The sequence below is a fragment of the Berghia stephanieae genome, chromosome 15 (assembly GCF_034508935.2).
Source record: "Berghia stephanieae isolate SIO BIC M18660-M18661 chromosome 15, UCSD_Bste_1.3, whole genome shotgun sequence".
NCBI lineage: Eukaryota > Metazoa > Mollusca > Gastropoda > Nudibranchia > Aeolidiidae > Berghia > Berghia stephanieae.
In genome coordinates this window covers 3,754,136-3,770,368 of record NC_088374.1, presented here as the reverse complement: position 1 = coordinate 3,770,368, position 16,233 = coordinate 3,754,136, and the positions used below count along the sequence as shown (strand labels likewise).

Here is a 16,233-nt window from a genome sequence, read left to right as displayed (position 1 = left end):
AGGAGAAAAAAAAGAAGATCCCTTGTTATCATGCATGGGATTAGAATATTATTCATTGGCTTGGTGTCCGTGTTCAAGGTTTGGGGTTGTGAAAGATGAAATTGACTTTTTAAAAATTTTAAACAAACATTGTAGGTTGAGAACAACTGGTAAACATTGAACATTATCACAATCATAAATTTTGACATCAGACAAAGTTTTTAGCAACATTGAATTGTATCCATCATTGGTCTTTTATCACCATAAGAACAAGGCGTTTCTGCTTTGAATCATTTTTTAATTTTTTTTTTCTTTCTTTTCACCTTTTTATTGGATAATACTTTTTTTAAATCTTACATTTCTATCCATGAATTATTCATTATTTCTATTTATTTTTAAATTCATTGTTCAATTCACCTTCGTTATCCAACAAATGCAAAAATAACTATGAACACAATAGATATTTCCTTATATTTACCAATGAAGTTACAAATCAGGTACAATGATATTTGTAAGAATCTAATCAGTGTAGCAAATTGTCGTAAAATCCATGTACATATTTTGGCAAAGTTGGTTTTATCTGTTGGAGATGGTTGTATTTCTCTGAAGAGATCTTCCTCTCACTGGCGTAAAGCTGCGTTAGGTGGTCATGAGAAGTTGCTGTTCCATCACTCCTTGATTGGGGAAGCAGATTCCAGTTGTCAGGGTGGTTCAGTTTAAACAGAATATTTCCATATTGTTCATAACGAAAGGCTCTTGGGTCAGTAACAGTTGGGTCTCCTACCATCTTTCCTGGACTGGTTGACGTTAAGGGTGTTACGTCATCAAATGATTGAAAGAAGCCATATATATGTCAAGTAATGCACCTTGTATGGAGTCATGTCTTCATTCTTGCGAGAGATTTTAAAAATTGTAATGTAGTCAGATGGAGTGAAAATGTCACAAGGTCTAACACTTTTCGTCAACTGCCTTTCAATCGATGCATGTATGGAGACTCACTCCATCTGAGTATGTCCTTTCTCTAAATACTTCTGTTCGACTGTGACGTCATACTTCCTTGCAAACAAGCTCAACATTTTGACATCGTCTTGTTCCTATTTTGATAGATGCATCCATCGCTGTAGATTATTAAATTGTTGTAAATGTCAGCTATTAATTTTGCGCATAAGTAGTTGTAGAGACAACTACACAACTCGTTAGCGGTTAGACCTCCCTGTCAACTTAGTCCTATAGTAAAGTGCAGAGGCTTGAAACTATGGAGATAACAAAACAGCTTGTAGATCCATTGAGATCAATAAAGAATCTGTTGCTCGTTGAATTTTATCCTTTTCGTTTTCACTCCGAGCTGTCTCCCATTTTTGGCGATGAGAATTCCATGCCATTTCATCAAGATTTCCACTTTCTTGTTTGACGCATTCGTCGCATTTGTCTTTTCTTGGCTTAAATAAAGCCACGTTATTCTTTTCAGCAATCTTCGTAAAACGGTCGACCAATAGCTGTGACGCCATCCTCGGAGCATTTATCTTTATACGCTTTGTAAATGGCCGTATAAGACCTGAATACGCGTTCCACGTACAATTTATATGTCGATTTCCGGAAATAGTTGGAGGCATAGTTTTGATTTTTTTTCAAAAACTTATCAACACAATGTGTTTTCTGTATCATAGCGTTGGGATCGCTTCTTTTCGTGGCTAGGCGTTGCATTTTTCAGGCACCAGCTCCGAAAAGTCCAGTCAGTTAGTGAGAGTGTGTTCAAAAACATGTTTTTACATACTGATTTCCTCACTCCATTTAGTTTGAAAAATATATTTTAAAACTGATCTTCTCTTAGCAGAACTTTTCGTCGAGCGGATATCGACAAGTGTTTTGATAAAGACGCTATTTCTTTTTTGTGCTTTTCTTCCCAATTCTGTAATTCATTCTAAAAGAAATTTAAAAAATACGTTGTCTGTCTTCCTCTGTTACTTTGTTCCAATTGGTTCCTATTCCATAACAATAACATCTTTCTTTCAATATCTTCGCTTCCTTTTCAACATATTTGCATTTCATTGATGAATCGTATTTTCTTCCAACATAACATTTTCCGGCTGGTCTTCATTGCCTATCACCAGTATTATTACATTTAATTAGCCAATCAGTTGAGTTTACTATTTGGTCACCTGTCGTATCCAAGTGATTCGTGTTTGAAATGTCTCGTAGTGTCTCCACAACGTCTTCATTGTTAGGTCTATTTGAAGGAGTGACGTTGTTCTCTGTCTTCAATAGAATATTGATGGTGTCATGTGTTGGGAAGGTTGATATCATTTCTGAGTCGTATGGATTGTTTGATCCTAGAAATCAATAAGTAACTTTGACAATATGAAGCCTTTGGAATGATGATTATAATCAGTTTGGTACATATTTATAATCTAGCACCTATAAGCATTTCTGCTTGTATTCTTTATGCACTTTGTATGTATTACGCAAAGACTTATAATCACATTTTAAAACCCAGTTTCCTAGAAGGAAAAAGACGTGTGCGGTTAAGATTAAAATACTTGAAATAGCTAGATCAATTTGTCTTCCAAGAATAAAACAAAACAAAAGAAACAGAAAAGAATAAAGCTGAAAGATTACACGTCTTCTATTATTTATGGAAACAAATTGTCAATACCTTGATCAACAGTTTTATGTGAAGTGCTTGACCCAATGCTGTCCGTTAGTTGTTCATTTATTGTGTTGAGGAAGGTTTGTTGAGGTCGACCATTCTGGTCAGTTTGAGCTTGTATTTCAAAGTCTGTTTGAGGAACAAGAATACAAGCATTCTATCCAATAAAACCAGTATGTTATCGAATGGCTTCTTATCATAGTCATAATTTATCAAGGCAATGAAATAGATAATCAGAACATTAAATTAGGTAGGCAATTGATACATGAATATTCGGAACTGTTTCCCTAACGAACTGTTTTATTTTTGACTTTTTTCCTCAGAACTGAATCATTCATTTGTATGAAAATGTTACTATAAGTCGTTGAGATTATACATTTTAGATTGGTACATATATTTACCAAGAATAATCTCACTGCACCGAAACCATTTAACTAGTGTTTTATTTTAAAATAAGGATTGATTGAAACATGTTTTATACCCTTTAATAGTATTGTCCGCCTCACCAGTGCAGCTGTTATGTGGTGTAGTCGGTATTGAATATAAATCAAGATCGGTCTCTACCATGGCTGAGTTGGAGGTTCCAATCATTAATCTATTTAATGCAGGAGAAAGGCTATCTGGCGAAGCATTTCATTTTGTCATCTCCACCATCATTCTTCCTCTTTGAAGAGGAAACGTGTTTGATTCTATATTTTTTTCTTGGATTCTTGGACTTTGAATCAGAGTGATATGCCTATGTAAACGCTTGTAGATGTGTCTTTTATATAGTACTGCATCAATAACAAAAGTAGTAAAACAAATGAAGTGATGCGGTTATCGCTAAAACAAATCTTACCATGTTTTTGTGTGGTAGGAAGGGGTAGGGGTTTAAAGGTGGCACCATATCAGGATAACATCGACGTGTCATAATGATGTCGTCATACAATCATGCTATCGGCTGATTGTCATGATCATGTCATACACCATCCACCTGTTATCCAATAAATTTCAAGGACAGAATCGTTCCATAATTCTCGACGGATAGGACATTTAAAAAAAAATAGTGATGGGGGAGAACGGGTGGTGAGGGTATTTTTAAAGTAAATCCCCTTTTTCGTACATTGTCTTTGCGATTACAAATGAAGCATCCGGGAAATAATGGGTTTCATTTCCGTTGGCAAAATGTCTTAAGAAATTAATTTTTCAGTAGTTGTGGTATTTATTGCTGCTCAAAATGATTATACTATTTTAATATGCTAGGCCTATAGATGTCAATACAACACTATAAATTATAGAACAAACTATACAAGTTACAATTGTAAGCACGAATGTTACCCACCTTCTCAATACGGTATACTGTCGGGATGAACGAAATTAAATTTTAAAAATAAAATCATGAGACAAAAGAACTTAGAATATATTTGCAATTCAAGAAATTGTATTTTTCCCCACTATAATGAAAAGAAACGAACCCCAAGTTTGATATGTGTGGCTATAAAATCAACTTCTACCTTCATCCGACATAATACCACTTGGAGAAGATGGGTCACAATTTTATTAACCCACGAAAACTCGTTATCCATCATTTACAAGACGTACTTCGATCACTTTACAGAGGATAGCCCAGTACTTATTGACCCACGAAAACTCGTTATCCATCATTTACAAGACGTATTTCGATCACTTTACAGAGGATAGCCCAGTACTTATTAACCCACGAAAACCCGTTATACATCATTTACTAGACGTATTTCGATCACTTTACAGAGGATAGCCCAGTACTTATTGACCCACGAAAACTCGTTATCCATCATTTACAAGACGTATTTCGATCACTTTACAGAGGATAGCCCAGTACTTCTTCGTCTACCTTGAAATACAAACCAGACGATCAAAGCTCTGAACTAATATCATAGATTTGATAATCTTGAAACAAAAGAATAAGAGGACGCAATTATCTCTGAAATTGTCGTCAGAGCTTTGATCAGCGGATTGGTAAAAACGGTACTTCAGAGGTTTGATCAACGGACTACCGTTATACTTCTTTATCTACATTCCATCTCATCCTGTATCTTGTAACCTTTTATTTACAAATCCTAAATATCCCCCAGTATCTCTTGTTTTTTATTAAAATCCTTCGATCTCCATGACCCCGATTGTAGATCTCCATCAGCATTGAATTACAAAATAGTAAAAATCGACTTCATATAAAAAGCTGTTAATATCTCAACTTATTCGTAGAACAAATGGTTTTGGCTCCAATAGTCCGTTTCATAATTCCTATCCAAGCGTAGACATTTCATTTCCTCTAAAACTGTCTGCCATATGGCAATGGTGTTTTGTATGTCTATTCCATATAACCACGACCAAACAAACATGATTTCTACCCTTTGAAAACAACACAGACTGAGGATTTTGATTATTTGTGCTATTTGTAAAATGTTTGCGGTTACTTATTTTAAATTTCATATGTTTTACAGTATAATGTAATAATGTATTGATCTATAACGATCATTGTTTCAAAATCAGTGGCGTCAGGTTACGTATGCCAATTTATACATTTGTGCGGTTAAGGGGGTTAGACACTAAAGGGTCATTTTAAAAAAAAATGAAGTATCCTAAACTTCTATGCAGAGTCATAATGTATATGTTTGGAAGGATGATTACATATATTTTTTTTCGAAAACAGTTACCCATTGCTATGGAAACGACTCCATATTGGAAAATAAACAACAAATCTTAAATAGTCAAAGGCTTTTTTGTTTATCAACCCATTGCCACAATATTTTGCCCATAGGTAGAAAAAAGGAAAATAAAGAGGCTCTAGTAGCCCGATTTGTAATTTTTTAATTAGAAACTTTAAAAATTAAGTTCCAAGTTATTACTCGATTATTCCCCTTGAAAAAAGTTACATAATTTCAAATTACTCATAATTTTTTTTTAAATCCGGCTCCTAGAGGACCTGAGTATTAGTATGACACTCATTTGTAGAAATTTTCAAGAAGATTGGTTGAAAACTGAGGGAGGAGAAAGATTTTTAATGACGAAAATGGCAGTATTGAGAAAAACGCAGGGTGTTCGAACACATAGAAATTGAGAGATTTTCCTTTAAATTTTAAAGACTAGACATTATATGTGTAATATGTTGGGTCAGAAAAAAACTAGGTTAAATAATCTTTAAAAAGAAATAGTAAAATCATTTCTTAAGAATGAGTAAGGTGGATAATCAATTATGAGCCTTTCGCATCTCTGTCATCGAAGTGGAACGCCTCATCTGCTTTCACCTGTTCTCGATTTGGGTCTAACCAAAGTTTTCTATCCAAAGCAATCTTGTCTACAGAACCTGATTCTCCCCAATGGTGTTAAGATTCATTTGCTGATCTTCTAATCTCCTTAGATCTTGGTTGATCCGGACGGGTAAATTTGTTACAGGTTTTACCCTGAATGGGGTTCGACAGTTTTATTTCTTAAATTCGTGGTCATTGTATTTTTGGCCGGAATTTCCGAATCTCGTCTCAGAATATGACCAAATAGGCCCATCTCTGATCCAAAATTCCAAGATTGATAATAAAAACTATAATCTAGCAGATAATGTTATTTCACATTTATTTGCTCGTATTACAAAACTATCTCGTTTGACATCCGACGGGTTTTGCCATATCAGCACAAAAATATTAAAATACCGTGATATGTGTTCACAAAAAGTAGACATTGATGCAATTTGACATTGAGGCAACAATCCTGTCTGTATCATTGGTGAGACAAGGTATTAGACGTACGTGAATTATGTGAATGTTTACGGTAGTAAAATGATTTTCATAAAACAAAATAATGTGAATTATTATCTTGTAACTTGCTGTACTGTAAACAGTTCTATCCATGAGAGTTTTCTTTTTTCTCGTAAATCTTGAGAGGATTTGTTTTTTTTTATTTTACGGGTATAAAATTTGGAATACAAACGTATTTCATTCTTTGTGTGTCTATTGTAATAGCCATGCAAAATGCCCACTGCAATACAACAATCAGTTATGAAGAAACCCTCCTCTAAGCTTGGATATAAATTATGAAACAAACTATAGTAGGTATGTTATTATATCTTATATTATTATATCAATGTGGTTGTCAGTTTGATATTAGAATATTTTTGACAGAGGTTTGCACGACTATGGTCCTGGGTTCGAATCCCGCTGTGAGTGGCGTTTAATTGAGTCCTTGGAAAGGGCTCATTACTCATATTTTCTCACCGTACTCAGGTTTAAAATGAGCACCTGACCGCTACCAACTTTTTATCTGTCCAAAATAAGTATAGTTTTGCTTAAAAGACGTCATGACTAGTCATGCATGTTAAATGTCCTCGTAATGCGCTTTAAGCATAATTAGTGTATGTGGAGCTATATAAACGCTTAAGGACTTTTATTAGACCTTTTGATATCTTGATGTAAAGCGCCAGTGAGACAATCGATTATAGCAGGCTGTGTATAAATTCAATAGGGATTATATAATATTTTCCAGGCTCAGCCCTCCGTCTGGACGTATCTCCTGAATCCTTCAACACGATGGTTACTGACCAACTCGATCTCACCTGTATTTCTAACAGCCCTGCTTGGATCAGTTCTATTATGACACTTGAGATGATGAAGAAGGGAGATCATCCAATTGCAGTGATTAGTTCCAAGGGACTCGCTAAGGGAGCTAAATGGAAAGATAATGTTGAGGTATTTTACCAAACACATTGAGACAGAATACATATTAATGATAATGATGATGATGATAATAATAATATAATAATAATAGTAGTAATAATAATAATAATAATAATAATAATAATAATAATAATAGTAATAATAAAAATAATAATAATAGTAATAATATAATAATAATAATAATAATAATAATAATAATAATAATAATAATAATAATAATAATAAGAAGAAGAAGAAGAAGAAGAAGAAGAAGAAGAAGAAGAGGAAGAAGAAGAAGAATGATAATAATAATAATAATAATAATAATAATAATAATAATAATAATAATAAGAATAATAATAATAACAATAATAATAATAATAATAATAATAATAATAATAATAATAATAATAATAATAATAATAATAATAATAATAATAACAATAACAATAATAATAATAATAATAATAATAATAATAATAATAATAATAATAATAATAATAATAATAACCATATCTTTTGGTGTACAACTGTTTTTATTGTGTCAATTAAATGTTGCATCATCTTCCAAATAGTTCAGGACACATTTCCGGCTCAATGGAGACTAACAATATATTTTAAAATTGATTTATAATTCAGTATAGAATTCGTGTAAATATGTTCTCTTCTAATCCATGAGAGTTGGGTGTTTAAAATGTATTTTCTGATATAACAGAACGGATAGAAATACAAAGAGGGTTTTTATGGCTCTTATTGTACGATTTGATTAGTTTGACTGCCGTATTTTGGATTTTTAAAAAAAAAATTGTTTTTAAAAATCAGTCTAAAAAACTCTTCTTTCAAATACCGACCGATTTAAATATTTATTGCAAAAATACTATGACACGGGACTTTTTTAAAAACTACGCTAAGTCCCCGGTTTGAAAGTTTTTTATTCCAATCTGAGAGTTATTTTACTTGATCAATTTTTGAAGGCTAGTTTGTTTTTGTTTTATTTTTGTGGTCATTTTTTTAAACGACGTATTCTTGAGTAAAACACTTGACGGTTTAAAACACAAAATGTATTATTTTATATTACTTAAGGACAAAGCGACGTCTCATTTGACTCGTCATATCAAACATTTATTTTTTTTTTTTTTAAATTACTTCTAGGATGTCAAAACATTACAACTGATGGGTGTCATGGTCTGGAGAGAGCTCAAGAGCTAACTCGACTACATTTGTAACAGAGAAATGTGACATATAAGTTCCCAGAATTTACTAGTTACTTTGAAAAAGACCAATGACGAATTGTTTAAGATGCTATGAATAGAAATATTATATATGATGTAATGAGATGTCTTATAAATGAATGCTGATCACATGTACAAATGAGTATAGGATGATAATAGTAATTATGCATCTTGCTGGAATGTGTGATAAAGTTAGAGGACTTGTGAGGTTCCACTTCCAGTCAGAGAGTACTTGTAATTCTTACTTGTAGGGACCCGAGCTTAATACAATCTTGACAGAACTTCAACTGGCAAAGGTGATAAAGGAAGCTCCTGCGTCTTGATGACCGTAAACAAACTAATGTTATGCTCCACAAAGTCATGAGAGTAAAATATAACTCTTTAAAATAAAATAGGTAATTTTATGAGGAGTGGAATAGTGTGGTCGACACGACATAAGGTCCTGAGAGAAGTGAGTAATGAAGATTGTATCAATCAGCTTATATAATAAGTAGATATGTGAAAAAAGGTTGAAAGAAAATCATTCACTTTTATTAGAAATGTTTTAATCATTGGTCTGCGACGATACATCTCAATCTAATAGAAAATATATTACATGACATCACACAAAAACTAAGGCTTTAGCTTGGAGCTTTTTGTAAAGTGCAATATCCACAAATTGGCTTAGTGGCCTATAAAAGGTGTCCTAAGACAACGGCAACACTTAGTGTGTAGGACATGCCACAAAGCCTGTTAGGCGATATTACGTTTTTTTTTCAAACATAGACTACGCTGTTAACGACCAGTTATCCAGTTTAAATATGAGTACGGTGAGAGAATGTTAATAAAGGACCATTTCCCACAGACTCAACTATTATATGCACCGCTCAGATTGGAACTCGAACCCATGACATTCTAATCCTACATAAGAGTGCCATACCACTAGACCATGTAGCCACATAGTTTAGACACATAACATATTTTAAGGATGAATGTTCTGAATGTAATAAAGATTTTGTTGTTTCTGATAATTGCAGGCACAAGGTAATCTGAGAAAAGATTCTGTCAACAGTTTTCTCAAATTGACGATCAAAAACCCAGGCGAAGAAGACACTGGAACATACGTCTGTCTTATGTATTATCTTGATGAGAATTTTATAATCCATGAAATGAAGGCAGAAGTAAACGTAACGGTTGAAAGTAAGTTATTTCTATCTATCTATCTCTCTCTCTCTCTCTCTCTCTCTCTCTCTCTCTCTCTCTCTCTCTCTATATATATATATATATATATATATATATATATATATATATATATATATATCACTATCGTTCTCTCTATTTCTCTCTCTCTCTCTCTCTCTCTCTCTCTCTCTCTCTCCCTCTCTCTCTGTTTATCTTTCTCTCTTTTTTATTTGTTTCGCTCTCTAGCTTTTATATATAATTTTTCCACCGTACTTCATTATGTATAGAACTTTTTTTCTAATTCTAAAATTTTAACTCTCCTTTTTTCATCCATCGTGTATTTTTCAGAGAATTCCAGTCAAATTATTCAAAAATATATTGTCTTAGATTAATCTCATGAAAATTAGTCTGGCATTGTTTAATGATTCTTTAAGAAAAACGTCTGTTACAACACAAAGTCTGTTACATTTATATCAGTATAAAAGTTGTTGTTTTATTGTGACAAATAAAATGTGTATAAAAAATAGGAAGATCAATGGAGGTAATGTATGGATTTGCTGAATTGATCTTTGGACAAGCAAAAACTACTTCACCATCGACATTTCATGACACTTAAGTAGAATGTAGAAATATGTTTTGGAAATAATTAAGCGGGATCCTTTTCTGTTATTTTTATTTGTTGAAACTTTTATTCTCGTATGTTCAACTGATAGAAAACGTGTTATTTACATATGAAATCAAATGTTTATCCCATTGTTTATGACGTCAATGATAACTATTCAGACTGCATTATACATATTTTGTTTCGTTTCCTGTTTTGTCAGGAATGAGGAATTTAAATTTTAGCATCAGGAATGAAATGCTACATCTATCTCGACTGTTCTATCTTGTCAAATCTTTGTTAACTTTATGGCGACAATTTATTGACCTTTGACCACAACAATCTTAAGCCTGTTACAAGGAGACTGTTATTTATAGCTTACATAGATGTGTGAAAATCATTTTTATCATTGTCTTTGAGTAAGGACTTTTACTCACATTAACATATCCGACTCTACTATTGATTGTTACAACGTCAGAGACAGTTACAAAAATCACATACTATCATCTATCAAACAAATAATACTCTTTCAGGTAAGAGTATTTTTAAAAGACCAATATAAAGAATTTATGAAAAATCCCAAAACATGTTGATTATAGTAACAACATAAACGGCTAGAGTGACCGACCCTTTTTTGTTCTACATAATGTTTATAATTACATGACTTTCTTATAATTTTTATAACTGTATATCCATTAAACATTTGTACTTTTACAGATGAGGATATCACTGTAATTGTTAAATATTTGTTAGAGAAAATAACAAAATTGGAAAAAAACGGCCAAGAACTGAAAGAAAAAGAGAAAATCATGCAGGAAGAAGGTATGTATATCTATTAAGACTAATTCAAATGATGGATCAGATATTTAGAATTTTATATCATTCATATTGATACACAACTATGTCACATTGTCATAGATTTTGGTAGAATAGTTTACATGTTAAGACTGATAACGTTCATAGAACATAACAACTGTTATACAGTAAGTACATGGAACCAAATCGTTCACCCATGAAACTATATTTCCTTATTTCAGTCACCAAGCTCAAAGAGACAATTTCCACTCAGAAAGTTAAACTGTCCGAGCAGGACACAACATTGGTGGAGCAGGAAAAAGAAATAAAGGAGCAGAAGAAAGAAAATGAAAAAGGTGAAATATTTCTAGAGAGTAAATTGCATTTGATCTGCCTAATAAAATCATCGTTTCTCCACAGATGAAATCAATTCATTTATAATTTGCTTTGTCATTAATTTTTGTTCTGCTAAAAAGAAAAATCTGTTTTATTGTCAGTTCATAAATTATTTCAAAACAACAAAAATTTACATTAAAATTGGATTTTATTCAGTTTGTTGTCTTTATAAACGGATTAATTTTATACAGGATTTGGAATTTCCAAATTGCTATACAATGTCCTCACATGTAACAAGTTAGTTCTATAACAATCAACATCATTGCTAAAGTATGAACACGTTAATCTATTTTATTGCCCAGTGAAGAGTTTTTGTTTTGTTTCTATTCAATGTCAAATCTTAAATTGACAAAGAAGATGCATTGCAGTTTGTACATTTTATAATATCTTACGATAAATTACAAGTTTAGTTCTTAACAATCACTTTGAAATCATGTCTTATTTTAAAATCTCTAATAGTCTTTTTATCTAATAATAAATTATCAAATAATTAATTTGATAAACATTAGAGTATTTAGACTAACACTGTAAATATGTAATTTTGACATTTACTATTTAATCTTTATAGGTCTATATAAAATTGACACTGCCTATAGAGTGACAATATATATATATATATATATATATATATATATATATAAACTAAGATGACATATTTTGTTATACAATGATATAGTATGGGATTATAATGTAATAAACTATGGTAATACCAATTGTAAATTTCCAGCAATAGATAAAGGAAGAAACAGACATCTATGACAAACTGCTATCTCAATATTGTGATGTTTCCTTAAAAATAATACGCAATAATAATGTACAAATGTAGCGTCTGGTTATTGCGTGATAAGGTGAAAAATTTTACTATAAATTGTTGTGATAAACACTTGCCATCAACAATTATATATTATAATATATCAATACAGCGTATGAAAGAATATAAGATAAGATGAAATATCTTGTTATACCATTATATTCGATGAGATTATAATGTATCAATACAGCGTTTGAAACACATAAAATATAATGATGCATCTTGTTATACAATGATAGAGTTTCGATTTTAATGTTTTAATCTATGGCAATACCAAATATAAATTTCTAGAGATGGATAAATATAGTTCATTTTTTCCTATCTTATCTCTTTTTAATGGAGCATTTAGAATCTATCAAATAAAGTTTTATAGTGAAAAATATTGTGCGAATTTTAAACTCTCTCTTCGCATATCAAGATTTTTTATACTGAAATGTCATACACAATCAACACACAAACTGAATATTTAAACTAAAATTTAAAAGCAATACCTAACTGTTATATAATATAAAACTTTGCTGATAAAAAAGCAAGTTTAACAAAAAACATTTAAGCCTAAAAGCAATCTGAAGAAGAAAACTTTTCTTTTTATTGAAAAAAAATTGATGATTTTCAAATATTAGTATGGAAGAGTTTACATTAACTTTAAAATCAATAACTTTAATTTTCATTTCCACAGTCTCGTCCAGATTTGATTTGTTGGAAGATTTGGAAAAGAAGAAGACTAAATCTATAAAAGATTCTATGGACAAAGGTAACACATAGTAAAAACACACATAATTATATTTTTTAAAAATCTATTATATTTTAAATAACAATTCAATGTTATTTCAAGTAAAACCAATTCTACTATAAAAATGCAGATATCTAAGAGTATCTTGTAACGAATCAGGCGCTCCCAGAGGACCGGTAGAGCCAAGTACCCCGAGACGTCACAAAGAGAAACGAAAAGACTAGGAGGATAGAAGGAGAGAACTCGTTCATATGTCCCCTCCATGTGGAAGGTCAATCCACTGTACTGGACCTAGCATGATCAGAAGGAAGAGAAAGACGGTCCAAGTTTCACGGCTAGACAATGGTAACAATAAATTGAAGGAAACCAAGATTTACAAACACGATGCATTTCATACAGAAACTAAATTACATGTATAACACAAATATGAACGAACCAAATCTATTTATATTTCATCCTTCTTGTCTCCCACCTGATAACCACTAGACGAACATAATATAAAACAGAACCGTTGGAATAGCGTTATTCTGTTCAACTCGACGAAACTTAGAAGAGTTCACTCTGATTTCTCGCGCTTCGCTTATTTAGCACCAGGTTCGAACCCGGATTGGCTAAAAAAAGTGTTCAAAATCCAGGCAACGCGTGGAATGTAGGGTCCAAACCGAACTCCTTTGGCTTATGTTCTAGCAACTATTGCCATTCCAATTCTAACTTTCACATCTGCTGTGCTGGTCTCATTTTCGGTGTGCAAAACTCCCATGTATTTGAATGAAGTGACTTGCTTTATGTTTTTACCATGGAAATTGATTCTCATCTAAGGGTTGTCTCGGCTCTTCCCTAGAATATGTGACTTTTTGAAATTGATCTCCATCCCGCATGCACAATCTCTTTATAATAGAAACAGCTCAATTTTTGTAAATACAGGAAATATATTTCTTCGACTTTTGTGATTTATGAAGCATATCTGAATAAGAAAACATGGTTTGTGTCATAAATAATATGACGATTATCTTCATTTAGTAAAAACCGAGTTACATTAAATTATAGTCTTTAATATTCTTTACACAGTCTCATCAAGAATTGATTTGTTGGAAGAAATGGAAAAGAACCAGAGTAAATCTATAAAAGATTCCATGGACAAAGGTAATACTTAGATTCAATCGATTTATTTCTACATTATATGAAAAAATTCTACTGTGTATATACATATATATTAGAATATATTGTAGAGTGTGATTGGTCAAGGGTACAATCATATATTATTTAAGGTTCATCATACTGGCTATTATATCACCAAATGAGACTAGACGGGTAGAAGTCAATACACAACTTTGATGAGCAAAACCAACTTTGCATTCAGCTAAATTCCTGTGAATATGAAATTGAATTTCCCTCAAATTTTAATATTTATAAAACCATTTGAATAATACAACTATTTTATTTCTCTTTAAAATATGCACAATTCTCCTACATTTAGTTAAAGTAAGCTTACATGAACTAAAAATCTTTAATATTCTTTACACAGTCTCATTAAGAATTGATTTGTTGGAAGATTTGGAAAAGAACCAGAAACAATCTATAAAAGATTCCATGGACAAAGGTAACACTTAGCTATTACACACATCTTTATATATACCGTTTACTTTTACATTATATGAAACCAATTATAATTTGAATATACATATGTTAGAGTATATTATAGAGTGTGATTGTTCAAGGGTACACTTACAGATTTTTTAAGGTTCATCCTACTGGCTAATATATCAACAACATATCTCCTACATTCATCTAATTTCCTGTGAATATGAAAATGAATTTTCTTCAAATTCTGTTATTTATAAAACATATTTGAATCAGAAAACTATTAAAACTATTTTATTCCTCTTTAAGATATTGACGATTCTCTTACATTTAGTTAAGGTAGGGTTACATTATATTAAAATCTTTAATTTTTTTTACACAGTCTCGTCAAGAATTGATTTGTTGGAAGATCTGGAAAAGACCCAGAGTCAATCGATGAAAGATTCCATGAACAAAGGTAACACATAGATAACACACTATCTTTATACAAACTATTTAATGTTATATAATGTGAAATTGTCATATGAATATACCGATATTGTAGAATATATCATAGAGTCTGATTGGTCAAGGGTAAACTCACAGATTATTTAAGGTTCATCATACTGGCTAATAATATAACAACAAAAGAAGATAGTGTTAGAAGTCGATGTAGGAAGAGAACGACAACAATGACAAACTGCTATCTCACCATTGTGATGTTTACTTTAAAATATTACATAATCATAATGTATAAAATGTAGCGTCTGGAAATCACTCAATGAGGTGATATATTTTAATATCAATTTTTGGGATAAAAACTATTTCTCTCTCTCTCTATCTCTCTCTCTCTCTCTCTCTCCTATCTCTCTCTTTCTCTAACTCTATCTATCTATCTATCTATCTCTCACTCTCTCTTTCTCTCGATCTCTTTGCCTTTCAAGACATTTTATTGATATGTCATACTGACCTAACACACAGACTGAATTTTTAACTCGAATTTAAATTCAATAACTACCTGTTATATTATACATAACGTTGTTGAGCATATCAAGTTTTATATAAAAACATTATTCTGTGTAACAATACCAAATATTTTTTCATCAAATTTTGTGATTCTAAAACATATCTGAACAAGAGAAATATTGATGATTTTGCAACATAAGTATCGAGAAGTTTAGATACATTTAAATTCTATCTTTAATTTTCCTCCCACAGTCTTATCAAGATTTGATTTGTTGGAGGATTTGGAAAAGAAGCAGAGTAGATCTATGATAAATTATATGGACAAAGGTACACGTAGACAAAACATAAATATTTATATAAACTATTTACTGTTATTATATGTCAAAGGAATTATACTATGAATATACATGTATGTTATAGTATATTATAATGTATGTTGTGTCAAGGATTTGTCGAGATTATTATAATTTTAATATCTATTTATTGTTAAATTGTGTGAAACCAATTCTACTATGAATGAACATATATTGTAGAGTATTGCCAAATGTGCACTCAGAGACCATTAACGGTTCATTAGACTGGCACACATTTCAGTAAGAGAGAGTGGAAGAGTCAGAAGTCAACAAGGGCAGAGACAATAATATATTATGACACAATTCTTTATCATCGTGAAGTCTTCATTCACAAT

The 16,233-nt window shown here is 31.4% G+C and overlaps 1 protein-coding gene across 1 annotated transcript in view; it reads left to right on the top strand.

The window, feature by feature from the left end:
• Positions 1-6,322: 6,322 nt before the first annotated feature.
• LOC144960741 (uncharacterized) overlaps positions 6,323-16,233 on the top strand; it is an 18,060-nt gene continuing 8,149 nt past the window's right edge. The window contains exons 1-10 of the mRNA XM_078894034.1: positions 6,323-6,383; positions 7,121-7,323; positions 9,539-9,701; positions 11,002-11,106; positions 11,322-11,435; positions 12,966-13,040; positions 14,088-14,162; positions 14,545-14,619; positions 14,983-15,057; positions 15,798-15,872. Of these exons, the coding sequence (XP_078750160.1) occupies positions 6,323-6,383; positions 7,121-7,323; positions 9,539-9,701; positions 11,002-11,106; positions 11,322-11,435; positions 12,966-13,040; positions 14,088-14,162; positions 14,545-14,619; positions 14,983-15,057; positions 15,798-15,872 (1,021 nt within the window). The remainder of the gene's footprint in view (positions 6,384-7,120; positions 7,324-9,538; positions 9,702-11,001; positions 11,107-11,321; positions 11,436-12,965; positions 13,041-14,087; positions 14,163-14,544; positions 14,620-14,982; positions 15,058-15,797; positions 15,873-16,233) is intronic.